This window comes from Pleurodeles waltl, chromosome 2_1 (genome assembly GCF_031143425.1).
Source record: "Pleurodeles waltl isolate 20211129_DDA chromosome 2_1, aPleWal1.hap1.20221129, whole genome shotgun sequence".
Lineage (NCBI taxonomy): Eukaryota > Metazoa > Chordata > Amphibia > Caudata > Salamandridae > Pleurodeles > Pleurodeles waltl.
The window spans coordinates 541,530,101-541,557,138 of NC_090438.1; the positions used below are offsets into that span (position 1 = coordinate 541,530,101).

At 50.2% G+C, this 27,038-nt stretch overlaps 1 protein-coding gene across 1 annotated transcript; it reads right to left on the reverse strand.

The window, feature by feature from the left end:
• Window positions 1-1,605: 1,605 nt before the first annotated feature.
• Window positions 1,606-3,460, reverse strand: LOC138266029 (C-C chemokine receptor type 3-like). The gene has a single exon (XM_069214344.1). It carries the CDS (start codon window positions 3,269-3,271, stop codon window positions 2,219-2,221), a length of 1,053 nt encoding a protein of 350 aa, XP_069070445.1. The 5' UTR covers window positions 3,272-3,460; the 3' UTR covers window positions 1,606-2,218.
• Window positions 3,461-27,038: the final 23,578 nt, after the last annotated feature.

Sequence of the window (27,038 nt, forward strand, 5' to 3'; positions counted from 1 at the left end):
AGAGAGGATGTGGCTTTAATGCCAGAGCTGCCGACTTAGAAACGGGAAACCAGTTTCAAGTCTCGACATTGCTCAACCACCTGTGATGCTAGGAAAATCTCTTAATCCCCCATACCTCAAAAAATAAAAAATAAAGAACTGGTAATCATGTAAAGCGCTCCAATACCTTCAGGTTGAGTTCGTGCTATATGAAATTGCAAAATAAATATCGAGATCACCCACAAGCTACTTTGAGCCTGAGGCTGAAAGTGGCTTCACCACCAGCTATGAGATGTCTGTCCCAACCCACACCAGGAATAGGGGCCTAGTTGCGTCCCCGGCACTGCCGACCCTCACATTCTTTATGTTTTACTGAAGCTTGATGAAATCTCTTTTGCTACAGAAATTGGCATTAAATGATTTTTCCTTTGTGGTGGGCAGCTCAGATGCGTAGAAACTCATTGTGTCCACCACGTGTAGTTCTACTTTGTTTGCAATACGGACATGCATATATGCCTTGGCCCATAATGCAACACCCCAGCATCTGTGATGAGTACTGGGGAACTTCGTGGACCAAGCGAATCCTCGGAATCACACTGATGTGCGTAGCGATGGCTCCTGCTTCACAATCAGTATACTTTCAAACGTGAACCCCGAAAACCGTTGTTTTATGTTTATTTTTATACACACTCTCTTTTGTGAGGAATAGTTTTCATCATTTCTCATGGGTGTCCCCGTTTGTCTTCCTTGCAGAAATGGTCAGGAAGTGGATTGTCGCTTCTGAGGTTTCTTTGTGTGGTTCCTGGGGCCCATGCTCTTATGTGCTCCTCTCAGCCACTATCCATTCATTCATCCATGCATATTCATTCATTCAAGCACTAACCCCTTTATCTGGCCATTCATTGATGCAATCACTAATCCATTTATTCATCTACATAAGCGCACCTACCTATCCAGGAGCTCAAGACTCATCCCTAAATGCCCTCTCTTATCCTTTCATCTATCTGCGCACTTCTGGCCTAATTTTCAAACATAAATTTAGAAACTTTCATCCCCCTTCACCACCCACACCCTGGCAACAATGTGAACTGAGAACTAAGAGGCAAGTCAGTTGTTATGTTAACTCTTTGGGAGGGCTCGGTTTCTATTATACATGAACAACATTATAGTTTATTAAATCAGACACAGAAGGTTTTATACAGCATACGCCCTGAAGACGTATTTCAAGGTTCTTATGTGTGATGATGGAAAAAAAGGAGGTAAAGTGAAATAAAACATTTGCCTAGGATCACACAATTTGGTTAAGTGGGGAAGCTGGGATTTATACCCAAGTTTCTGGTTTCACATTGCGCATTCAGACACTAGATGTATATGCTTCACTTCCCCTACAACCACTTTACCACTACCCCTCCCCACCCCCAACCCTCCGACCACCACCCTGCTGGCTTCAATGCGGCCCTCAGTCACATCACAGACCAAACAGTCAGGCCCCCGGGAAAATGTTTGTGAGTACACATGCTCTAGAAGTTATTTGTTACTCAAATACTGAACTTTTCACCAGGGGATTCAGCTTATAATGAATGCCCGGTCGCTCTTTTGAGATACAAAAGCCAATCCAACTTGAAATTTGTTGTATTTACAGTTTATTCATCCTTTTGTTAGCCCCAGCTTTGCATAATGTGACAACAGTGGAGGTTTGTTAGACACTTGGACCTAGTTTGAGGTAAGCGATCTATGACTTGTTATAAACACACGGCATAGGATAGGTAGAAAGCGTAAGGGCGCCTGTGAAAACAATAACTATTCAGCAAATAATAGCCATGGCCAAATGCAACACTTGAGAGATAATGTACTATTACTTGTGTGCAAGTGTTTGCAATGGCGTCTAACTGACGAACAACGACAAAACAAATGATAAGGCATCTAACCCTTCAATCACTAAGCAAGTTGGTTTTCTGCATTGCAAAATATGCATTCCTTCATATAATTTTTTATTGAATTATTAAAAACCAAATACACCCCTTAACAGTATTGTCTATCACATAAGAAACTCATTTTGCCACTTTGCTAAATTGACCAGGTCTAAGTGGAACACAGTCTAAGACTCTAACTGCACCCCTGCAGAAAACCCAACTCATCCAGCTCTCAGTGTTCTCACAGTAGGAGAGGCTGGCTGAAGATGTCACCTGCATAGATAACCGCTGCGGCCATGGCCTGTTCACCAAGTCTTGGATGGAATCTAATATTCGTACAAGGTTTGGGGGGAATGCTCGCTAAATTTGCTGCTACTGCTGGAGCGGGTTGAACTGGGCCTGCAGGACAGTCGGTGCCCCAGAAGCACGGCGAGATGCCTCCTGAATTTTGTTCCCACGAATGTGTAGAAGATAGGATTGGTGCAGCAGTGAAAATATGCTAGGCAACGGCAAATGTAGAAAGCGTAATCAAGGCCCTTATTGCAGGTGTTGGGGGCGGAAACCGGCAACATCTTAATAAACACCACGACGTTGTAGGGGGTCCAGCACACAAAGAACACCAAGACGATGAGGAAGATGAGCTTCACTGCCTTGAACTTGTCATGCATCCTGGCTCGGAACAGCTTGGCTACAATTAGTACATAGCAATATAGGATTATGACGAGAGGGATGAGAAAGAAGAGCACGAGCTGCTGGCAGTATCCCACCATCTTCCACGTCTTGATGTGCTCCTCATCGTATCCAGTTTCTGCGCACACCGTGCCCACGCTGGAGTCCTGCCTTGTGCCGTAAATGAAGATTTTCGGGAGGGTTGACAGGAAGCTTATGCCCCAGACTATGAGGCTGGCCACCGTGGCATAGCCCACGCTTCTTGTCCTGGCAGCAGACACCACGTGCACCACGGCCAGGTACCGGTCCACAGACATGAGGGTCAGGAAGAGGACGCAGCTGTAAAAGCCGATGTAGTAAATGGCGGTCATGAGCTTGCACATGGCATCTCCGAAGATCCACTCGGAGCGGTGGTAGACAGCCCAGAAGGGCAGCGAGGCCGCAAAGAGCAGGTCAGAGACCACCAGATTGAGGATGAACAGGTTAGTGACGGTCTTCACCTTCTCATACTTCAGCAGAAGGGCAAGAATTAATCCATTGCCCAGCAGGCTGTAGACAAAGACCAGGAGCAAGAAGGTGGGCACCAAAGAGGCTCCAAATTGTATGATGTCACTTTTGATACAAAGGCTGATGGGCTCCTCACTGTAATAATCATATTCAGTTGTCTTGATGCCAGTGGTGCCAAGCGTGGCATCGGCAGAGCCAGCCATTCCAGGATGCTGTGCTGAAAAGTTCCTAAAAGTCTTCTGGTGAAGTCTGCCTGACCAAGAGCTGAGTCTCAGAGGCGTGTTAAAAGCTTCCAGTCGTTTTTAGCCGCTTCGTGTGACATTGGGTAGGTGCAACAACTGCAGCGATGGCTCATTTCTCATTTGTGGTTTTTTCAACAGTTAACTCAGCATGCCAGCTTCTTGAAACCTGTCCTACCCTGCGCTTTATTTAGATTCCATCAGCTTGTTTCGCAATGACAAAAGGGGGAGGGAGCAGGGAGGTGCCCTGAGTAATAGGTGAGAAATGCTGAGTTCCTTTTTTCAATATTCGTATTCCAATATTTCGAGTTACAGTCTTCCTTGGATCTTCAAGCTAAACCTGGACAAAAACACTGTTAATAATTAAATTATTATGATTTATAAATACGTGTATTTAGTTAAAAAAATGTATATATACATATATATACACATATACATATATATATATATATATATATTATATATATATATATATATATATATATATATATATATATATATATATATATATATATAATATATATATATATATATATATAATATATACACACATATATATATATATGTATATATATATATATATATATATATTACATCACGTCTAATGCAAGGCGCTTAATAAATAATGTACTAAGCAATTAAAATGACTTTTTAAATACTAGGGGTAAATGAATGTCATATTTTTCAAAATATTTAATTTATTATATAGGTGTTTGGTTTTACAAATGTCTTTTTTAACTTAAGGGTTGGGTTTTAAAGGAGGGAATGGAATGTTAGAGTTTAGTGAAGGGTAGGTTTAAGGGTCTTTTTAAGTTTTTACAGTTTATAGATGGGTAACTTTTAGGGTTCAGAAATGGGTAGTGCTTAGGGTAGTGAGGGGCTTTTAGGATTCAGCGCTAACGAGCGTTTAGGGGCAGTGAGGAGTTTTAGAATTCAGGTAATGGTGGTGTCTAGGAACACTACGGGAATTTTAGGGACGGGTAATGTATAGGGGTAGTAAATAGGTTTTTGGGATCAAGGATGGGTAGTGATTAGGAGTGGTAAGGCATTTTCAGGATTCAGAAATGAGTAGGGTTTTGGGGGTAGGAATTGTTTTTAGCGTTTAGTGAAGAGTAGACCTACCTGCGAGTCCCTATTATATGGTAGGGCATGTAGGGTTAGAGGCCCAGTAGATTTAATGCACTTAAGTGTGCACTGCTGGATTGCCGGCTGTCATTTTAAAAGCCATCCTTGCCTTGCAGGCTGCTTTTAAAATAAAACTATGTCCAAATCCAACTTTGGAATTAAAAGTATTTCCAAAGTCTTAAACAACCTTATCTTTACATGTAAGTCACCTCTATAGTTTCTAGGGGTGTGCGGTATGCTCCTCTGGCAGAGCTAGCAGAGTTTTTGAAACTCTGTGCTGCATTCAGGCCTGGGCCGTAGGCAATGAAAGCTTCCGTTTGAGGCCTCTTGTGCACCGGCCTGTCCTGTGTGCAGTGCACATGGGACAGTGCACAAAAGGCCTGGCAGCTTTCGCTGCTATGGCCCTTGCCTGTATTCAGGCCAGGGCCTTAGGCAGTGGAAGCTGCAGTTTCAGGCCTCTTGTGCACAGGCCTGTCAAGTGTGCTGGGCACACAGGAAAGTCCGGGCCACAACAGGCCTGGCAGCTTTTGCAGGACAACTCAGATCCCTGCCTTGAAATATCAAGAGAAGAAGGACTGTTCTGCTGAACCCTTAGTCCGCACCAAGAGAGGACTGCACTCACAGGAACTGCACCTGCTGCACACTCTGAGCTTCACAAAAGAGGACTTTGCCTTGCTTCAAAAGACTAAAGAGTAGATGTCCCTAAAGCAACAGGTAGAAATGAGCTTCAAGAAGTCACCTGCATCAACTCCACCAAGGCAAGCCCAGCTAACCAGCTTCACCAGGACTTTAAAGGATTTGACCCAGTGCATTGTAGGAATTGTGGTTCCAAAACCCCTTGGCTGGTACTGTGGACCCTCAAAGATCCCCAAAAAAAACATCTGGAAAAGAAGGACTTCCCTGCTAAATCCTTGGACTACATTCATAAGGGCTGCACCTGATGCACTCACAAAGCGTCACAACAAAAGGACGTTGCCTTTCTTAAAGGATAAGAAATGGATTCCCTGATCAGCAACAGGTAGAAAAGTGCTGGAAGGGCTACCTCCAACATCAACAATAAGGACAACTCCAGCCAACAAGTTTCACCTGATTTTACTTGAATTAACCAGATGCACTGTGGGAGTTGTAGTCCCAGATCCCAAGAGGCAAACCAGAGGAAAGTGGTGCTGTGGACCACTTTCCTGCATCAAGAAACACTTCTGGAACTAAGTGGAAAAGTGTTACATTGTGGGCGGCCTGAATTCTTGACTTTGTTACTGTCCAGTGCTACCTTTTTTTGAACCTCCAAGCGCTATTTGCTTCTATGCACCAGTTTTACTTTTAATCTTTAAAAAATCATATCTCCAGTTCCCTACATTGGGTTTTTGTGATTTTGATGTCATTTTAACAATAAAAATGTTTCCCATTGTTATAAATTGGAGTTGGATTTATATAGTGTGTTGTTTTTTTCTTGTTTACTGTCTTGTTGATATTAAATGCTTAGCACACCTGACTCCTAATTTAAGAGCCTGACTGCTCATGAGCCAAGCTACCAAGGGTTGAACAAGGGTTAATTTATTGAGACCTTGACTGGACATTATGTGTAATTGTGGCGTTAATACTAGCTGTAGATACATACCTACATCCACTAATAAACCACTTTCCAACATTCAGGGATGGGAAGCGTACAGGGGTAGTGAAGATTTGTTTTAGGTCAAAGATTGGTAATGTATGGGGTAGCAAGGAGTTTTTACGGCTCTGGGATAGGTAGTGTTTATGGGTAGTATATATATTTTTTAGTTCAGGGATGGGTAGAGTTACAAGGTACTAAGGTTTTCAACGTTCAAGAATGCGTAGTGTTTAGGGGTAGTAGGATGTTTTGGGGGTTCAGGGATGGGTAGCATTTAGGGGTAGTAAGGACTTTTTTGCATTCAGGTATGGGTAGTGTGTAGGGTAGTAAGAAGTTTTTATGGTTCAAGGATGGGTTGTATTTAGGTGTAGTAAGAGTTTTTTAGAGTTCAGAGATGCGTAATATCAAAGTATTTTTAATTAATTGAATAAATAATTGAATAAATACGAATAATTACATAATTAATATGTGTAATTTATTAAAAAATAAAATGAAATATAAAAAATACAGTTAATTTTAGCATTTAAGGATGTTAAAGTTTAATTGTATATGTATATAAAATTAAATGTATGTATATAAACAAATAAATAAATATTTATATAATATTATGCATATGCAGATATACATATACAAATGCATATATATATATATATATATATATATATATATATATATATACACATACATGATTACTGAAATATATTCCATGGCAAAAACTTGAAAATAATACTTACCAACCTACCTACAAAGAAAAGACATGCAGATGTGAAGGCACTCCCGGCATAATCATCCCAGTACAATGTATCACAAAGTACTGACCTGTGAAATAACCATTGATCTTTAAGGAGCAACACGATGAGGCTGAGAACAACAAAATCGCTATATGGTTCATGAACCACAACTTAATAGATGCATGGACAGAGGGATATACCTATTGGATGTATGTTTGCTGACACTGTCACAGTGAACACTGATGGCCAGTTTGTCAAGGCCAAATAGGGAATAAAAAGCAGCCTTGACAAATATGGTAACACCAACATCCATTATAAAGAGAAAGTGAGAGCAGCAAGCAAGGATAGACATTTCAAGGCAGATTTGGGAAGATGATTCTAAAGCCATATATACATTTTGGAAAAGTGGAGCTAAATGATGCGTTTTATAGCACATTCTATGAATATATTAACTAAAAGGACATAGGTTTCACAATCAGTTTGCAAAGGGGATTATTGAAATATTTTTGTATTAAAAGACCGTTTAGTGCCACATTTAACATTACTAATTCAACTAGAGGTACTGATCTCACAAGCCCAGGCCTTAGACAGACAGATAATACAGAGACACAGATTTGAAGACAGATAAAGTTAGTGACACAGAGAGAAAAGGTGAGTGCAAAAGAGAGACTGAGACAGTGAGATACAAACAGCAAGCAGTTGCAGAATATGTTGAGGCACAGTGGAGAGTCCCTTTAGATAACGCACACCATAATTAATTGTGTGGCCATATTGTCCCTGTATGAAAAAAATTTGGCCCAGATTTAAGAAGGCCTAGTGCCTCCTTGCACAACATTAGTATCATTCTATTTTACGCTAATGTGGCCCAACAAAGCCAAAATCGCAGTGCCAGATTTACAAAGTGGCGTAATGCATGCATTGCGCCACTTTGTGACCACTTGCACCACATTATGCCTTTCCTAGGCATAATGGATGCAGGTGGGCGTTCTCTTATTAGGGGCACTAAAAATATGGTGCAAAGAAATCTAAAAGATTTCTTTGCACCATTTTTTGCTGCATTTTTAATGCCTGCTCAGAGCAGGCGTTAAAATGGGACATGCCATTATTTATAATGGGCCCCTAGGTGCTGTTCAGGGTTAGCTACAAAATGTTGGTGCCAAATGTAGGAGGCTGGCCTGGTTTGTAGTGGGTACCTTGGGTACTTACACCTTATACCAGGTCCAGTTATCTCTTATTAGTGAAATGTAGTAGTGTTCTAGCAGCTTAGGCTGAACTAGGAGACATTCAAAGCTCATGCAATACCATTTATAGTTACACAGTACAAATACACAAGTAAAGACAATACTCAATGTTACCGAAAATAAAGGTAGTTTATTTGGGTGACACATTACCTCTGGAAGTAAGTATTATACACAATATAAATACTAGACACCAAAATAAGGCACGTAGTTAGTCATAGGACAGTGCAAACAATAGTAAATGCTATAGGATGCATTGGGAGAAAATAGGTCTAGGGGCAACTAAGAGAGTGGAATGCAAGTCATGAATTCCACTCTAGACAAGTGTAGTGTATGCAGAATCGCTAGGAGAGTAAGAATACAGTAAAGGTAAGTAAATTACCCCACCCCACAGCCCAGAAAAACAGGAGTAAAGTACTGCAAGTTTCCTTAGGACACACTACACCTTGTGATTGGGATTATTCCAAGAACCAACCAAGTCTGCAAACAACAAACAGTGGATTCTTGGACCTGAGGACCTACAAAAGAAGGAGACCAAGTCCAGAAGTCGAAAGAAGTTCCAGGAAGGACAGGAACCCCTGTTAACCCAGAAGAGGGTGCAAAAGAAGAGTGCCCCATTGGATGAAGACTGCAGATATGCACCCTAGGAAGATACCAGCGGGTTCCTGCATAATGCAAAGGATGTCCCATATCGTGAAGTTGGATGCAGGTGAGTTTTGGTACTGGATTCCTACAACAAGCCTTGGTTCCGGCAAAGTTGTGTTTTGTGTCAATTAGGCGCTAACTGGGCCCAGGAAGGACCTGTGGTCCTCAACTCTGTGGGAGGAGGAAAAGGGGGCTCTCAGCACTTCAGAGAGCCCTCAGAGCACGTTATAGCATCCCCGGGTGTCCTAGGACATGGGGACAAAGGAGGTGCAAAATGCAGTTGGTGCAGCACTACATAAGAAGGTCCTACACCACTGGAGATCAACTCAGCGAGTTGAGCGTCACAGGATAGAGTGCTGGGGACCTGGGCCAGGCTGTGCTTGAAGGAATTTTGCAAATAGTGCACAGAGGCCTCAGGAGGTAAAGAAGATGTGGTGCACAGGGGTACTATCGTTCTGGGGGAAGGCAAGGTCTTACCTCCTCCTAATTGCGACAGCAGGACCTCAGGACAGTCTGTGTCGATGGGGTCCACCCTCTGTGTTCCAAAGAGCACGCTTGTCACTGTGAGAGGAATCCAAGAGAACCAGTCATCGACTTAGAAGTTGCCTGCATGAGAAGGGGAGTGACACCATCATCCCACGGGGATTTCTTCGGTCCTTCTGGTGCAGGCTAAAGACAGGGAGTCCTCAAAGCGTGCACACCATGGAAACTGTTGCAGTTGCTGGCTGGAGCTGAAGTTGCAGAAGAAAAGTGTCCCTTGTGGATACTTTGTTGCTGTTACAGCGGTTCCTGGAGCAGGCTGCGGCAGATCTGAGGTCAGAGGATGAAGTAGTAGTTGCAGAGGATCCCTGCTGGAATCTTGCAAGTAGAACCTGAAGAGAACCCACAGGAGAGACCCTGAGAGGGGGATTGGATACCTTATCAGGTATGGACCTATCAGGAGGGGTCTCTGACATCACCTGCTGGCACTGGCCACACAGAGGCCTCCAGAGTGCCCCCACACCTTGAAAAGCAAGAAGTCTGAAGTCTGGGACACACTGGAGGAGCTCTAGGGTGGTGATGGACAGGGGAGGGGTCACGCCCCTTTCCTTTGTCCAGTTTCGCTCCAGAGCAGGGGACAAGGGGTCCCTGAAACTGTGTACACTGGCTTATGCAAGGAGGGCACCATCTGTGCCCTTTAAAGCATTTCCAGAGGCTTGGGGAGGCTACCCCTCGCCAGCCTGTAACACCAACTTCCAAAAGGAGAGGGTGTAACACCCTGCTCCCAAAGGAAATGCTTTGTTCTGCCTTCCTGGGACTGAGCTGCTTAGTAACTTAGCACCTAACCTTCAGCAAGAAAAGGTTAGACCTATAGGTGACTTATAAGTTACTTAAGTGCAGTGAAAATGGCTGTGAAATAACATGTGTGTTATTTCATGCAGGCTGCTGTGGCATTCCTGTGAAAGGGTTTGTCTGAGCTCCCTATGGGTGGCATAGGAAATGCTGCAGCCCATAAGCATCTCCTGGAACCACAATGCCCTGGGTACTTAGGTGCCATATTATAGGGGGGTCCAGTGTGCCAATTGAAATTGGTAAATTAAGTCACTAGCCTACAGTGACAAATGTAAAAGCAGAGAAAGCATAAGCACTGAGGTTCTGGTTAGCAGAGCCTCAGTGACAGAGTTAAGCTCTATTGACAACACACACATTAGGCCACAAACTATGAGCACTGGGGTCCTGGATAGCAGGATCCCAGTGACCTGGTAAAAACACACTGACACACACTCACAAACACGCCAAAAGTGGGGATAACCATGCTAGAAAGTGGCTACTTTCTCACACAACCACTCCCCCCAAACAAAGGACAAAAAAGCTAACCTTGGGCGGTTTAGACTTTATTGTCTAAGTGGTGATAAGTGGAGAGTAGGTCTGCAAAAGTGTGGTTACTCCCTTTATCATCCACTATATGGTTACTTCCCTGTGGGGATGTAAACCACCCTGTTTGGAGATTTTGACCTAACCAACAGTGTGAGTGTAAATTCTCAGAGTTCCTATTTGTATGTCTCAAAGTTGGGCAGTGGGATTGGACCACTGGGCCTATGTGAAATGCAGTAAATACTAGACAGGGATTCTGTCTCAAACAAGCCATAGCTGAGCAATAAGTTTCTCCATCTGGCTGTAAGAGAGAACAGGGTTGCTGTTTCTCTTGAGTTGGGGCAGGGTGGGGCTGCTGTCCTATAAGCTCCACACTAGGACACGGCTGCTGTCCTAAGTGCTTAGAGGTAGTGCAGGGATGCTGCACTAAAGTTTCTCTGGGGCGGATGCTCCATATTTACTAAAATGGTGCAATTTTGCACATCTGGATTAGTAGTTCCACAGAGAGGTACTTTTACCTCTGGGAGTTCAGCTGTGATAGCGGAGGGCTCCCTTGGTACAGGTTCCACCCCAGGAGAGGTTTCTCCCACCACAGGAATGGTATCCTTAGTGGTAGGGTGAGGTAGGGATACTCTGATACCCTTCTTACATGTTGGTGGAGAGAGATCCAGAGATTTCAGACCTCTTTCTCTCCTTTACTTTTTCATTTCACCAGAAATGAGAGGAAGCAATTCCTCAGGGATACCCAGCATGGGTGCATGGGTCCTAAACTCTACATCAGCCCAAACTGAGGCCTCTAGGTCATTCCCTAAGAGACAATCTACAGGTAAGCTAGGTGATCCCACCACCTGCTTAGGGCCAGTAACCCCACCCCAACTAAGTAGAACTACAGCTAAGGGAAGAGACTGAGTGGAGTTATTGACATCAGTAACTTGTTACTTCTGTCCAAGGAGGTGTTGTGCAGGTGACACCAAGTTTTCAGTCAACAAAGTGATACTGGCACCTGTGTCCCTGTAGGCCTGGGCCTCAACACAATTTATTAAGAATGACTACCTGTACTTAGCCAGGGTGGCAAGGCCAATGGCTCCAGGTGTGACAGAAACTGCCTTGGGACTGTCTACCCCAGTTTCTATTATGGTCCTAAAAGTGAACCCAACTACACCTTCAGTTTGACTATTGCCACTATGACCATTATTACCACTACTGCTAGGGGCACTAGAGTTTGATGTATTAGTGTGGTAGGCTCAGGGGCTTTACCTGAGCAGGACTTATCCCCTGGCCAATGGCCTCTACCTCTGCACACATAGCACCAAGGCCTTTTGTTATTATGTGAAGAGTTTGAAGAAGATGAAGAAGTTTTATCCCCACCCCCAGAGGAGTGTTTTTGGACCTGAAGAAGGATCTTTGTGTTTACTTTTATCCCCATGCTTATCCTGAGATTTTTCACCATCTTTCTTTTTGCTGTCTTTGTCACTCCCTGTATGAACAGTTCTGTTCACCCTTGTTCTGACCCATTTCTCTGACTTCTTTACCAATTCTTGGGGAGAGGTCAGATCTGAGTCCACAAGGTACTTATGCAACAAGTCAGACACACAATTATTTAAAATATGCTCTCTCAGAATTAAGATATACAGGCTTTCATAGTCAGTCACCTTCTGACCATTTAACCATCTTTCTAGGGCCCTCACAGAACAGTCTACAAAGCCTGTCCAATCCTGTGATGACTCATTTCTGGTCTCTCTGAACTTTATCCTGTATTGCTCAGTGGTTAAGCCCAGAGCACCCAAGAGTGCACTTTTAAGAATTTGGTAATTATCTTCATTATCCTCTCTGACAATAAGGAGTCTGTCTCTTCCCTTACCAGAGAAGGATAGCCACAGGATAGCAGCCCACAGAACATGAGGGACCCTCTGAACTTTAAAGGCACTCTCAAGTGCAGCAAACCACTCATAGATCTCATCACCATCCTTGTAAGGAGGGAAAAAAGTATGCAGATTCCTAGAGTCAAATGAAGGTTCCCTAACATTTACATTTCTGAAACTGCTGCTGCCACTATGGGGAACTAACCCCAAACCCTGCCTTTCCTTTTCCACAGCCAGGGATTCCCTGTCTAAGGCCAACTGTTGCTGCATTAGCCTCAGTCTAAAATGGCTGTGAAGTAACGTGTGTGTTATTTCATGCAGGCTGCAGTGGCATTCCTGTGAAAGGGTTTGTCTGAGCTCCTTATGGGTGGCAAAAGAAATGCTGCAGCCAGTAAGGATCTCCTGGAACCACAATGCCCTGGGTACCTAGGTCCCATATACTATGGACTTATAAGGGGGTCCAGTGTGCCAATTGAAACTGGTAAATGAAGTCTCTAGCCTAGAGTGACAACACACACATTAGGCCACAAATTATGAGCACTGGGTCCTGGCTAGCAGGATCCCAGTGAGACAGTCGAAAACCACTCACATATAGGTTGTTATCTATGAGCAATGGGGTCCTGGCTAGCAGGATCCTAGTGACAGTAACAACACACTGACACACTGACACACACTCACAAACAGGCCAAAAGTGGGGGTAACCATGCCAGAAAGAGGCTACTTTCTCCCACTAAACCTGAACAGTACATCAATAGTATCAAAAGTGTTGACGTTATTGCCCCATACCTTACGCCATGGTGTGCTGTATTTTAAATAATGCACACACTTGTGGCGGTAGGGAGGGTGCTACAGAGCGCAAGAAAAGTGGCGCTGCACTGGGTGAAGCGCCACTTGTCTTAAATCTACCCCTTAATTTCTAAGAAAGTCTCCATATCTGTCACCAGTAGGTTAAGCAGTGTAGCTATGACACTTTCAATATTTTCCACAATATCAAATGCATTATTCATTAACCTGGACACCAAAACTGCTATGCATGATATATTAGCTTAGCTTTCGTGCTTTGCATACTGAAGGAAATGTTAACTGTCTTAATAGAATTTGTTTACATATTGGAGAAATGTGTAAATTAGTTTTAATGGCACGCACATTACATACTGGTCAATAACAGGCCTGCCAAGAACAAAATCAGCAGTGCGAGGAATATGCATGACTATGAAGGGGGCGGCCTTTATGCTGAGAACTTCCTGAGGGGGCCTTCTGCCTCTGTCCCCTGCCCCCATCAACCTCCTCCTTCCATCACAAAAAGGAGAACAGAAGATTGTTGAGGCTGCTGGTAATGTCCTTGTGTGTTTTCACACCCCTTAATGAACGTTGCCTGCTTTCTGTCACAAAAGACAAGCTGGAAATCCACTCTCTGCAGTGGGTTCCAGACCACCTTACCTGCCACTGTGTTATTTTAGCTCCTCACTGGGTTACCGTGTGAAGGCAACCAAAGTCGTGTGACACCATGGGAGTTGTCAGGTATTCAATAAACAGAAAACAGTTCTAATGTATTTATGGTCCCACGTATGACAAGCACCATTGGTATCATCAAGCCCCCTACCGGCTTACCCTCTATTTCTAGGTCTGGCTTTAGCTAAGACCTTTTGATTTACTAGAATTATATGTATGATATATTTATTTAAAGGACTTTCAGACACTTCTCTTCATCCGTTGTTCTGTTGTGTCATTCACAATTTGCTTCCCCTCACTACATAATACAGTGTGGTGCAATAGATCAGCCTAAATCAGTCACTAGTTAACTTCAATTTGAGGGGCTGCATTTTGATCTTTCACAATGATCACATCCACACACTGGCCCTCATTCTGACCCTGGCGGTTCTCTACCGCCAGGGCCAACGGGGGCGGGAGCACCGCCGACAGGCCGGCGGTGCTCCCTTGGTCCTTCTGACCGCGGCGCTTTGGCCGCGGTCAGAACGGGAAAACCGGCGGTCTCCCGCCGGTTTTCCACTGACCCTTAGAATCCTCCAAGGCGGCGCAGCTCGCTGCGCCGCCGAGGGGATTCTGACCCCCCCTACCGCCATCCTGTTCATGGCGGGAAAGCCGCCATGAACAGGATGGCGGTAGTGGGGGTCGCGGGGCCCCTGGGGGCCCCTGCCGTGCCCATGCCCATGGCATGGGCACGGCAGGGGCCCCCAAACAGGGCCCAACTAGGCTTTTCAGTGTCTGCGATGCAGACACTGAAAAGCGCGACGGGTGCTGCTGCACCCGTCGCACGCCTTCCACTCCGCCGGCTCGATTCCGAGCCGGCTTCCTTGTGGAAGGCGCTTTCCCGCTGGGCCGGCGGGCGATCTGAATCAGATCGCCCGCCGGCCCAGCGGGAAAGTCAGAATACCCCTCGCGGTCTATTCACCGCGGGGCGGTATTCAGGCGGCTTCCGACGGGCGGGCGGCAACCGCCGCCCGCCTAGGTCGGAATGACCACCACAGTGTCATTATTTTTGTTTTTACTTTGGTGTTGCCTTTGTGTTTAGAGCATGAGGTAAAAGCAGGATGCTTTCTGACAGATGAGAGCACAGGTCATAATCTATTTTTACCTGTTCCTGTATCCTGCTGATGCTGTTCTAAATTTCGTTTGAAGTGTCCTTTGTTTATTTGACTGCTAGTAATTCACAGCATAACAGATTGTCGTGTCCATTTGAAACTATTCCGTAGAAAATGATTCTCTTTTTACTATGCATGTAGTAGACAAACAAAAAGATTTAATATTATGCATGTGAATTCATAAGCAGACAACTCTTCAGAACACATTTATTCTGGACTCAGTTTCCCCTCAGGAAGAAAATAAGTTTTTATTGTGTTTAACTTGCAGTACTTGTAACACTTTTTAAAATGTATTTCCTTCATCCTTTGTTACTTTCTTGTCTTCTTTCTTTTACTTTCCCTCTTCATTTTCTTTCTTTCTTTCTTTCTTTCTTTCTTTCTTTCTTTCTTTCTTTCTTTCTTTCTTTCTTTCTTTCTTTCTTTCTTTCTTTCTCTTTCTTTCTTTCTTTCTTTCTTCCCTTCATTCTTGCTGTCTTTCCTTTTCCATTTCTTTCTTTCTTTCTTTCTTTCTTTCTTTCTTTCTTTCTTTCTTTCTTTCTTTCTTTCTCTCCTGCTTTGTTTACTTCTTTCTTGCTTTCTTTCCTTCTCTCCTTTCTTTCTTTAATTTCCTTTTCCTTTCCCTTTTCTTTTTCTTTTCCTTCTCCGTTCTTTCTATTGTTCCTTCTTTCCGCCCTTCTCTTTCCATCTTTCCTTTCTACGTACTTTCCTTGTTTCCTTCCTTCTTTCCCTCCTTTCTTTCTTTCTTGCTCTCTTTCATTCTCCCCTTTATTTTCCTTCTTCCTTACCTTTTAGCCTACTTTCATTTTTGCGTTTCTTCTCTTTTCTCTCCTTACTTTCCTTTTCTTCTGTCCTTTCTTTCATCTTTCCTTCATCCTTTCCATCATATTTCTTTCTTTCTTTCTTTCTTTCTTTTCTTCTTGTTTTCTTTCCTGATTTCTGTTCCTTTTGCCTTCTTTCTTACCTTCCTGCCTTCTTGTGGTCTTTCTTGCCTTCTTTCTTTCTATTGTTCTTTCTCAAATGCAAGAGTCTGGCTGCTAATGGCAGAATGTGTCACAGTCTCCACACAGAGTGCCTCTGTCCTGGTTGATGGTTAGTATGTTGCAGGGGCAGTATAGACCGATTCTCCCTCACACCAACGCCATCGTCATTGGATGTACTATATGCTAGATCTGCGTGAACACAAACGGAAGGGGCCTAGAACAAACAATAAAATAAATTAACAAACTAAAACAAGCGCTAAAATAACAAATGCTTTGTGTTGGGCAACTTTAAGCAACCTTGATAATCTGTAGGCCGCACATACTTGACACTTTCAAAGCCTAAATTGCCGTTACGTCGTGAGCAATCAGTACTACGGATTGTAATTACACTATTAAGGGTCCACCTTAGAATCTATGGAGTCTTTGGACCTAGAAGGCAGAGCTTCAGGTTTTTCCACAGTGGATCAGCCCATGCACACCAGGTTTACAACAACAGAATTCCCTTAGACAGGTTTTGCAGAGTTCTGCAACACCTTTAACCCCCTTCCTCTCCTTGAGCAAGGGAGATATATAATGATACATCAGAACACAACCAGCCCATGTATTTCATCTCACACTGAGCAGTGACAAGCCCAAACTGTAATTTCAAATGTCCCAACTCAGTTCTGGCAGAGCTGAGAAGAAGTAAAGAGGCAACACCCACGCCCCCTCAAACAATGTTCATAAATCGTCTGGCTACTAGCTTTCAGTGATGAGGCCACTGGTACAGATTTAAAATGCCGCCGCGGGTAGCAGGCCCAACCTTTCAACTCATGCACAGGCTTTAATACTCCCTACCTCAGAATAGGTCCTGTGCTAATCCTTTGAGTTGATGCTTCCCTTTTGCAATTCTTGATGCGAAGCGGAGGCATCCCAGATGCAGCTGTGATAACGTCTCCTCACAAGACTTCAGGTAGAGAGTATCAAAGTGGACAGCAGCTCTCCATAATCAGACATAGGTGGTCATTCTGACCTCGGCGGTAAAAGGCGCCTACCGCCGGTCAGAAATCCTCCATAATCCCGCCGCGGTCGCGGAAACCCGCCACGGTCATTCTGACCCGCAGAAGGCAAACCTCCGAAAATCCGACCGCCACAACAGACCGCCAGACCAGCGGTCGGCGGAAAGGTGGAGGTGACCAAACCTCCACCGCCACGCCAACAGAAATACACCCATCCCATTACGACCCACGAATCCACGCGGCGGTCATTCAAACGCGGTATTCCATTGGCGGGACACACCGGCGCGGTCAGAATACCCACCAACGAACAAAACTCACCCACATTGGACGATTTGAATCCCACACACCTGATACACATACACACACCACTCCCACACACACAATACAATATAAAACACCCACCCACATCACCCACAAACCCCTACGCTTACAAAATCGTAAAGAAGGCAAGAGAGAGACACCAGGATCCAAAACATAACAGCCACAGCCACTCAACACCATCACCCACACACTATCCACACACAAAACAACACACACCACCACACTCAACTCACTTAAATACACATACTCCACCCCACACATCATACACACCACCCCATGGCACCCCAAAGACAACCCCGCTTCACAGACGAAGAACTCAGGGTTATGGTGGAGGAAATCGTTCGTGTAGAGCCCCAGCTGTTCGGCACACAGGTCCAATACACCAGCATTGCCCGGAGGACGGAGCTATGGCAGAGGATTGTCGACAGGGTGAACGCAGTGGGACAGCACCCCAGAAATCGGGAAGACATCAGGAAGCGATGGAACGACCTACGGGGGAAGGTGCGTTCCATGGTATCCAGGCACAACATCGCCGTGCAGAAGACTGGCGGAGGACCCCCACCTCAACCCCCACAATTCACATCATGGGAGGAGGAAGTCTTGAACATCCTGCATCCTGACGGCCTCGCAGGAGTCGGCGGAGGAATGGATACTGGTAAGTTGAAGCTTCAATACTGCTTCCCCCCCACCTGCATGCCAAATCAGACCCCAACCCTCACCCCCATCCTCGAACCCCACCCTCACCCCCACCCCCATCCTCACCCCCACCCTCACCCCCACCACCATCCTCACCCCCACCACCATCCTCACCCCCACCCCCAGCACACCTATTCCCCGCCAATGTCTCACCATCACAACCCACACATCCCAAAACCTAGGCCTGCATGCGTCCACTAAGCATGGACACCCATCACCAAAGCATGCCCAATGCATATACACATCCCCCCCACAAGCCACCCTCACCAAAGCCCCCACACACGAATGCCAGCACTTGGGGACACGGGAACCCACAGATACACCCATATGCCACACATTGAAACTATAACCATACCTCTATACCCCTGCAGGACCCGACTGTCAACACACCGCGGCGGAGGGGCCAGAATTATCCACACCCCCCACCCAAGAGGCCGTCAGCGATGACAGCAGCTCTGTCGATCTGGACACCGATGACCAGCCCGGACCATCGGGGACCTCTGGACAGTCGGTTCCCCTCACACAGGCACAGGCCACTATAGACCCTAACCCCTCTGGGAACACCAGCACAGCTCCCACCCAGCGGGCCCATGCCTCTGTCTCCAGGGCGCGTCAATCTGCGGTGTGTCTACCACTACAGGGCACCCAGGATAACCCACCACCCCAACAACAACAGGGACCTGGGGGCAGTGGTAGTGGGCACACCGGCCAGGGGGCAGAGGCCCAGGGAAACAGGCCAACTCGGCGGGCAGCTGTGCGACAGGGGGGGGAGGAGAGGCCCAGGGAACCCACTCTCCACGAGGTCCTCACCACCATCATGGGAGCATACAACCGCTCCCAGGAGACGATGGCGACGGTACTGGCCCGGTTCCAGGAGATCCAGGTGCTGCAGGAGGAACACTATCGGGGGTACAGGGAGGACATCCGAGCCATCAACACCACCCTGGTTACCATGGTAGGGCTGCTGCAGGACCTCGTAAACAGCAGGGCGGACACTGAACAACACCCAAGGGCCCCTGCCACTAGCCGGGACCAAGAACAGCCATCCACCTCCGCCGGCGCTAGTGGACAGGAGGCCCCCGCACAGCAGCAGCCCACCAGACCCCCACCTCCTGCAGGAGAAGAACCACCCCGCAAGAGGGCCCTGAGATCTCGCAAGACAGAGTAGGATGTCAAGACCCCCGCCAGCAATGGATACCACCTGATGTCATCCCACTGTCCCACATTGTCACCCTGTCCATCCTCGAACTGCCCATGCTCCATCTCTCCACAGGCCTCTGGACAATGCACCTGTGTGACTGTTACTCTGGACTCTGCCATGGACATTCCTTCACCATAGCCCCCACCCACTTGAAACCACCCATCCCATTTTGAGCACTTCAATTAACACCTATTTTGCACCAAAATATCAGGAGTCTGGCTGTGATTTCAATAGATTGTAATTGACATGACAGTGCAAATATGTCCTTGTACATGGTGAAGTCAACAAACAGCTGCCACAAAGCTGTAGTCCATGGGGAAACGAAGCACAGGACTCGTAGTGGGGACCCCAGATCTGAAATAGGGAGGGAAAAGCCAAAACTCAGTCATCATACACTGGGGCAAATAGACAGGCAGCAGAGATGCTGCAGAGTAGTTAACTTTTACTAAATTATCTTTGAAATGTTACCTGTGTCCTATTGGAAGTACTGTTCAATGATTCTGTCCCTGTTGTCTGTTTCAGCCCCGTCGTCTTCCTCCTCGTCACTCTCCTCAGGTTCCACCGCTGCCACAACACCACCGTCTCGACCATCCTCCTGCAGGAAAGGCACCTGGCGGCGCAAAGCCAGGTTGTGAAGCATGCAGCAGGCCACGATGATGTGACACACCTTCTTAGGTGAGTACATTAGGGATCCCCCGGTCATATGCAGGCAGCGAAACCTGGCCTTTAGGAGGCCAAAGGTGCGTTCGATCACCCTCCTAGTACGCCCATGGGCCTCATTGTACCGTTCCTCTGCCCTGGTCCGGGGATTCCTTACTGGGGTCAGTAGCCACGACAGGTTGGGGTACCCAGAGTCCCCCACTAGCCATACACGGTGTCTCTGTAGCTGTTCCATCACGTAAGGGATGCTGCTATTCCGCATGATGTAGGCGTCATGCACTGACCCTGGGAATTTGGCATTTACATGCGAGATGTACTGGTCAGCCAAACACACCACCTGGATGTTCATTGAATGGTAACTTTTTCTGTTCCTGTACACCTGCTCCCTGTCTCTTGGGGGAACCAAAGCCACATGGGTCCCATCAATGGCACCAATTACGTTGGGAATATGTCCAAGGGCGTAGAAATCACCCTTCACTGTAGCCAGTTCGCCCACCTCAGGGAAAATGATGTAGTTCCTCACGGATTTCATCAGGGCAGACAACACTCTGGATAACACCTTTGAAAACATGGGCTGAGACATCCCAGAAGCAATTCCCACGGTTGTCTGAAATGACCCACTTGCCAAGAAATGGAGTACTGACATGACCTGCACCAGAGGGGGAATCCCTGTGGGTTGGCGGATGGGGGACATCAGGTCGGGCTCCAGCCGGGCACACAGTTCATGGATAGTGGCACGGTTAAGACGGTAGGTCAGGATAATGTGGCGTTCTTCCATTGTCGACAGGTCCACCAGCGGTCGGTACACGGGAGGATTCATCCGTCTCCTCGCCCAACCCAGCGGACGGTGCCTAGGAAGGACAACATGGAGCACACAGTCAGGCAACCCACAGGTACGTACTCACAGCTAGCACAGTATACGATTCTCTATGCAGTGAATGGCGTGTATGAGTGGCTATGCAAGGCCTAGGCCTGTGTGACGCAGTTGAAATTGAGCCATGTGGGCCCTGGAAATGGCGGCTGCCTGACCTGTGAAGTGTGACAATGGGATGTGAGGTCAATGCGCTGGCGTGGCACACCGCGGCGGGCGGCGGGCCAAGACCGCGGCGCGAAGCCGCATTGGTTAACATTGAAGCCTATGGGTTTCAGGAGCCAATGGCGAAGGGCGCCGGCGGTGGCGGGACGCACCGCCGCGGTACGCACCGCCGCGGACGTGACCGCCATTTTCTATCTACTTATCCACTTGCGACTTGAACTTTCACAGGAGAGGACCTATACTGCAAGTGTTGCTGTGACCTCGGTCTGGAAGGGACAATGGCTGCTGCGACTGGGGAAAGGGCCCCTGCCTTCACTGGAGAGGAGTTGGAGAAACTTGTGGATGGGGTCCTCCCCCAGTATGCGCTACTCTACGGTCCTCCAGACCAACAAGTGAGTGTAATTCTATCTGGATTTGGGGCCACTGGCTGGCTTGGGGGCCTGGCGGGGATGGGGTGCATGTTGGGCCTGGCGGGGGCCTGGCGGGGATGGGGTGCAAGTTGGGCATGGCGGGGGGCCTGGCGGGGATGGGGGGCATGTTGGGGCTGGCGGGGGGCCTGGCGGGGATGGGGGGCATGTTGGGCATGGCGGGGGGCCTGGCGGGGGGCCTGGCGGGGATGGGGGGCATGTTGGGCATGGCGGGGGGCCTGGCGGGGGCCTGGCGGGGATGGGGGGCATGTTGGGCATGGCGGGGGGCCTGGCGGGGGGCCTGGCGGGGATGGGGGGCATGTTGGGCATGGCGGGGGGCCTGGCGGGGATGGGGGGCATGTTGGGCATGGCGGGGGGCCTGGCGGGGGGCCTGGCGGGGATGGGGTGCATGTTGGGCATGGCGGGGGGCCTGGCGGGGGGCCTGGCGGGGATGGGGGGCATGTTGGGCATGGCGGGGGGCCTGGCGGGGGCCTGGCGGGGATGGGGGGCATGTTGGGCATGGCGGGGGGCCTGGCGGGGGGCCTGGCGGGGATGGGGGGCATGTTGGGCATGGCGGGGGGCCTGGCGGGGATGGGGGGCATGTTGGGCATGGCGGGGGGCCTGGCGGGGGGCCTGGCGGGGATGGGGGGCATGTTGGGCATGGCGGGGGGCCTGGCGGGGGGCCTGGCGGGGATGGGGGGCATGTTGGGCATGGCGGGGGGCCTGGCGGGGGCCTGGCGGGGATGGGGGGCATGTTGGGCATGGCGGGGGGCCTGGCGGGGGGCCTGGCGGGGATGGGGGGCATGTTGGGCATGGCGGGGGGCCTGGCGGGGATGGGGTGCATGTTGGGCCTGGCGGGGGGCCTGGCGGGGATGGGGGGCGTTGGGCCACTGGAAAGGAAAATGCTGAGTAACTTGAACGTGGTATTTCTCCCTCCCTGTACGTGTCACATAGGTCCGCGCCCATGAGAAGATTGGGATTTGGCGTGCCATCGCCAAGGAAGTCCGGGGCCTGGGGGTCCACCATCGACGGGGCACCCACTGCCGCAAGAGGTGGGAGGACATCCGCCGCGGGACAAAGAAGACCGCCGAGTCTCTGCTGGGGATGGCCTCCCAACGTAGGCGGGGTGCCTGCCGTCAACTGAGCCCCCTGATGTTCCGGATCCTGGCGGTGGCCTACCCTGATTTGGATGGGCGCGTGAGGGCAGCACAGCAGACACAAGGGGGTGAGTACAAGCATCATCTACTCTGTTGTCGTGCAGTGGAGGTGTCTGGGTGGGGGAGGAGGGCTGTGGGTCCCCCTAGGCCAGGGCGATATCTGTAGGCTGGGCACCCCCGTAAGCCCCTGTGTCCCCAGCCACCACCCTCAGTAGTGTGTCAGTACAGCCATCCCTGGGCCGTGTCATCCATGGGTGCAGTTGACAACTCTAGGCGTGTAGGGCATGTTCCACGGAATGCGTAGCGGACCACAAGTGCGCAACTTAGTGCAGGGGGCATCTGTGTCTGTCATGTCCGCTAACTGTACCGGAGATCCATGTACTCAATATCCCTTTATTTCTCTCTCCCCCCCCCTTTTTGTTTGTCTTTCTGTGCTTGTGTGCATCAGCATCATCAGGCGGAGGAGAAGTGGCATCGGGGCAGGAGGGAGCTGCATCTCACATGGCCCAGGAGGGCCATGCCACAGAGTCAGACTGGACCAGTGAGACGGAGGGCGAGGGGAGCTCCACGACGGGGACGACTGGAGCCTGCAGCGACACGGACACGTCCTCGGAAGGGGGCTCCCTTGCGGGGGTGGCACCATCCGTGCCCCCCGCCATTACAGGTACAGCCGCCACCCAGCGCACCATCTCCGCCCTCCCAGCAGCCCCTCCGCGTTCGCCCCGTGCCCGCTCTGCCAGGAAGCCGGGCATCTCCTTTGCCCCAGGCACCTCAGGCCCTGCCCCTGTTACCCCCGCTGCCCTCAGTGAGGAGGTCATTGACCTCCTCCGAACGCTCATTGTTGGGCAGACTACCCTTTTGAATGCCATCCAGGGGGTGGAGAGGGAGGTTCATCGCAGCAATGCGTACCTGGAGGGCATTCATTCGGGTCAGGCTGCCCATCAGCGAACGTTCCAGGCTCTGGCCTCAGCACTGACGGCAGCCATTGTCCCTGTCTCCTGCCTGCCTCTACTAACTCCCTCCTCCCAGTCTCCTGTTCCTCTGCCTGTCCCACCCACACCATCAGACCAGCCTGCACACACCTCAACACCCAAGAGAAGCTCATCCAAACATAAGCACCACAGATCACCCAGACATTCACACACGCAACATTCCGATGCAGACATGCCAACAGTCACTACCACCTCTGTGACCCCCACCTCCTCGTCTCCCTCCTCCCTCCCTGTGACGTCTACACTCACACCTCCATACACCTCACCATCAGCCAGTGTTTCCATCACCAGCACACCCTCCACTCCAGTCCGCACACGTGCAGTCACCACCCCCACTGCCATTTACACGTCCCCTGTGTCCTCTCCCACTGTGTCTGTCACCCCCTCTTCCACACCACACAAACGCAGCCACCCACCCACCCAACAGCCATCCACCTCACGACAGCCTATCCCTCCTGCACCTGCACCCAAAGACAGCAAACGTGACTCACCTACAACCACATCCTCTCCCTCCACTCCCATTCCCACTGTACCTACCACTCTCCATTGTCCCAAGAAGCTCTTCCTCGCCACTACTAACTTCTTTCCTGACCCTGAGCCCCCCCCTCCTTCTCGTCGGGGTAAGAAGAGCACCTCAGCCACCACCAGCCCTGCAGCCCCCTTGACAAGGGTGCAGGGGTATTGGAGCCCGCCAGCCCGCATGTCTGGATCTTCACCCAGCAGCAAGGGGACAGCCAGCCCACCCCCTGGGAAGAGGAGCAGAAGGCGGAAGGGGCGCCGCAGGAGCCCGCCTTCTACATCCCCCCCGGACACCACCCAGAGACAGTCACCAGCCACAGCTCCAAAGGGAGGCAAGGGCCACAGGCCGACGACTAAGGAGGGCAAGGGCAGCAAGTTGGAGAGGTCAGGCAGCAGGCCTGCTGCCCAGGAGGAGCCCACAACCCCCATAGCCGCTGCCCCGGGAGAGCCCACCACCCCCATAGCCGCTGCCCAGGGAGGACCCAGCCCAGCTGGCCAGGAGGGCCCCACCACCCACAGCCCAGGTGGGCAGTGAAGGAGCACCATCCCCGCTGCCCAGGAGGGCACCACCATGCAATTAGCAGTTGGCCATAGACCGTCCGCCGTCTCAAGAACCGCTGAACTGGGCCCCGCCGTCTCAAGAACCGCTGACCTGGGCCCTTCAAGGCAAGAACCGCTGAACTGGGCCCTTCAAGGCAAGAACCGCTGAACTGGGCCCCGCCGTCTCAAGAACCGCTGACCTGGGCCCTTCAAGGCAAGAACCGCTGAACTGGGCCCCGCCGTCTCAAGAACCGCTGACCTGGGCCCTTCAAGGCAAGAACCGCTGACCTGGGCCCTTCAAGGCAAGAACCGCTGAACTGGGCCCTTCAAGGCAAGAACCGCTGAACTGGGCCCCGCCGTCTCAAGAACCGCTGGACTGGGCCCTTCAAGGCAAGAACCGCTGAACTGGGCCCCGCCGTCTCAAGAACCGCTGACCTGGGCCCTTCAAGGCAAGAACCGCTGACCTGGGCCCTTCAAGGCAAGAACCGCTGAACTGGGCCCTTCAAGGCAAGAACCGCTGAACTGGGCCCCGCCGTCTCAAGAACCGCTGAACTGGGCCCTTCAAGGCAAGAACCGCTGAACTGGGCCCCGCCGTCTCAAGAACCGCTGAACTGGGCCCTTCAAGGCAAGAACCGCTGAACTGGGCCCCGCCGTCTCAAGAACCGCTGACCTGGGCCCTTCAAGGCAAGAACCGCTGAACTGGGCCCTTCAAGGCAAGAACCGCTGAACTGGGCCCCGCCGTCTCAAGAACCGCTGACCTGGGCCCTTCAAGGCAAGAACCGCTGACCTGGGCCCTTCAAGGCAAGAACCGCTGAACTGGGCCCTTCAAGGCAAGAACCGCTGAACTGGGCCCCGCCGTCTCAAGAACCGCTGAACTGGGCCCTTCAAGGCAAGAACCGCTGAACTGGGCCCCCGCCGTCTCAAGAACCGCTGAACTGGGCCCTTCAAGGCAAGAACCGCTGAACTGGGCCCCGCCGTCTCAAGAACCGCTGACCTGGGCCCTTCAAGGCAAGAACCGCTGAACTGGGCCCTTCAAGGCAAGAACCGCTGAACTGGGCCCCGCCGTCTCAAGAACCGCTGAACTGGGCCCTTCAAGGCAAGAACCGCTGAACTGGGCCCCGCCGTCTCAAGAACCGCTGACCTGGGCCCTTCAAGGCAAGAACCGCTGACCTGGGCCCTTCAAGGCAAGAACCGCTGAACTGGGCCCTTCAAGGCAAGAACCGCTGGCCCTTTGGCAGACGTGGCAGGGCAGGATCTGTCTCGGGCAGGGCTGCAGGATGTCCTCTGGCCAACATGCCTCCTCCAGTGGCAGTGGAGTCTGTTATGGACTGTTTGGACTGTGGCTTTGCACTCCCCAGGATGGCCCAGTGGGCAGGCCACCCACTGTATGGACTGTATGGACTGTGGCTTTGCTCTCCCCAGGATGGCCCAGTGGGCAGGCCACCCACTGTATGGACTGTTTGGACTGTGGCTTTGCTCTCCCCAGGATGGCCCAGTGGGCAGGCCACCCACTGTATGGACTGTTTGGACTGTGGCTTTGCTCTCCCCAGGATGGCCCAGTGGGCAGGCCACCCACTGTATGGACTGTTTGGACTGTGGCTTTGCTCTCCCCAGGATGGCCCAGTGGGCAGGCCACCCACTGTATGGACTGTATGGACTGTGGCTTTGCTCTCCCCAGGATGGCCCAGTGGGCAGGCCACCCACTGTATGGACTGTTTGGACTGTGGCTTTGCTCTCCCCAGGATGGCCCAGTGGGCAGGCCACCCACTGTATGGACTGTATGGACTGTGGCTTTGCTCTCCCCAGGATGGCCCAGTGGGCAGGCCACCCACTGTATGGACTGTATGGACTGTGGCTTTGCTCTCCCCAGGATGGCCCAGTGGGCAGGCCACCCACTGTATGGACTGTTTGGACTGTGGCTTTGCTCTCCCCAGGATGGCCCAGTGGGCAGGCCACCCACTGTATGGACTGTATGGACTGTGGCTTTGCTCTCCCCAGGATGGCCCAGTGGGCAGGCCACCCACTGTATGGACTGTTTGGACTGTGGCTTTGCTCTCCCCAGGATGGCCCAGTGGGCAGGCCACCCACTGTATGGACTGTATGGACTGTGGCTTTGCTCTCCCCAGGATGGCCCAGTGGGCAGGCCACCCACTGTATGGACTGTATGGACTGTGGCTTTGCTCTCCCCAGGATGGCCCAGTGGGCAGGCCACCCACTGTATGGACTGTTTGGACTGTGGCTTTGCTCTCCCCAGGATGGCCCAGTGGGCAGGCCACCCACTGTATGGACTGTATGGACTGTGGCTTTGCTCTCCCCAGGATGGCCCAGTGGGCAGGCCACCCACTGTATGGACTGTTTGGACTGTGGCTTTGCTCTCCACAGGATGGCCCAGTGGGCAGGCCACCCACTGTATGGACTGTATGGACTGTGGCTTTGCTCTCCCCAGGATGGCCCAGTGGTCATGGAGTCCCCTCGTGGATCTGGCGTCGTGTACTCAAGTGGCTGAGGTGCCCCCCCTTCCCTTCCCCCTGAGGTGCCTGTCCTATTTTCTTTCTGA

Excerpts from the sequence above, each read along its gene's own strand:
- LOC138266029 (XM_069214344.1), bottom strand. The coding sequence starts at position 3,271 with ATGGCTGGCTCTGCCGATGCCACGCTTGGCACCACTGGCATCAAGACA.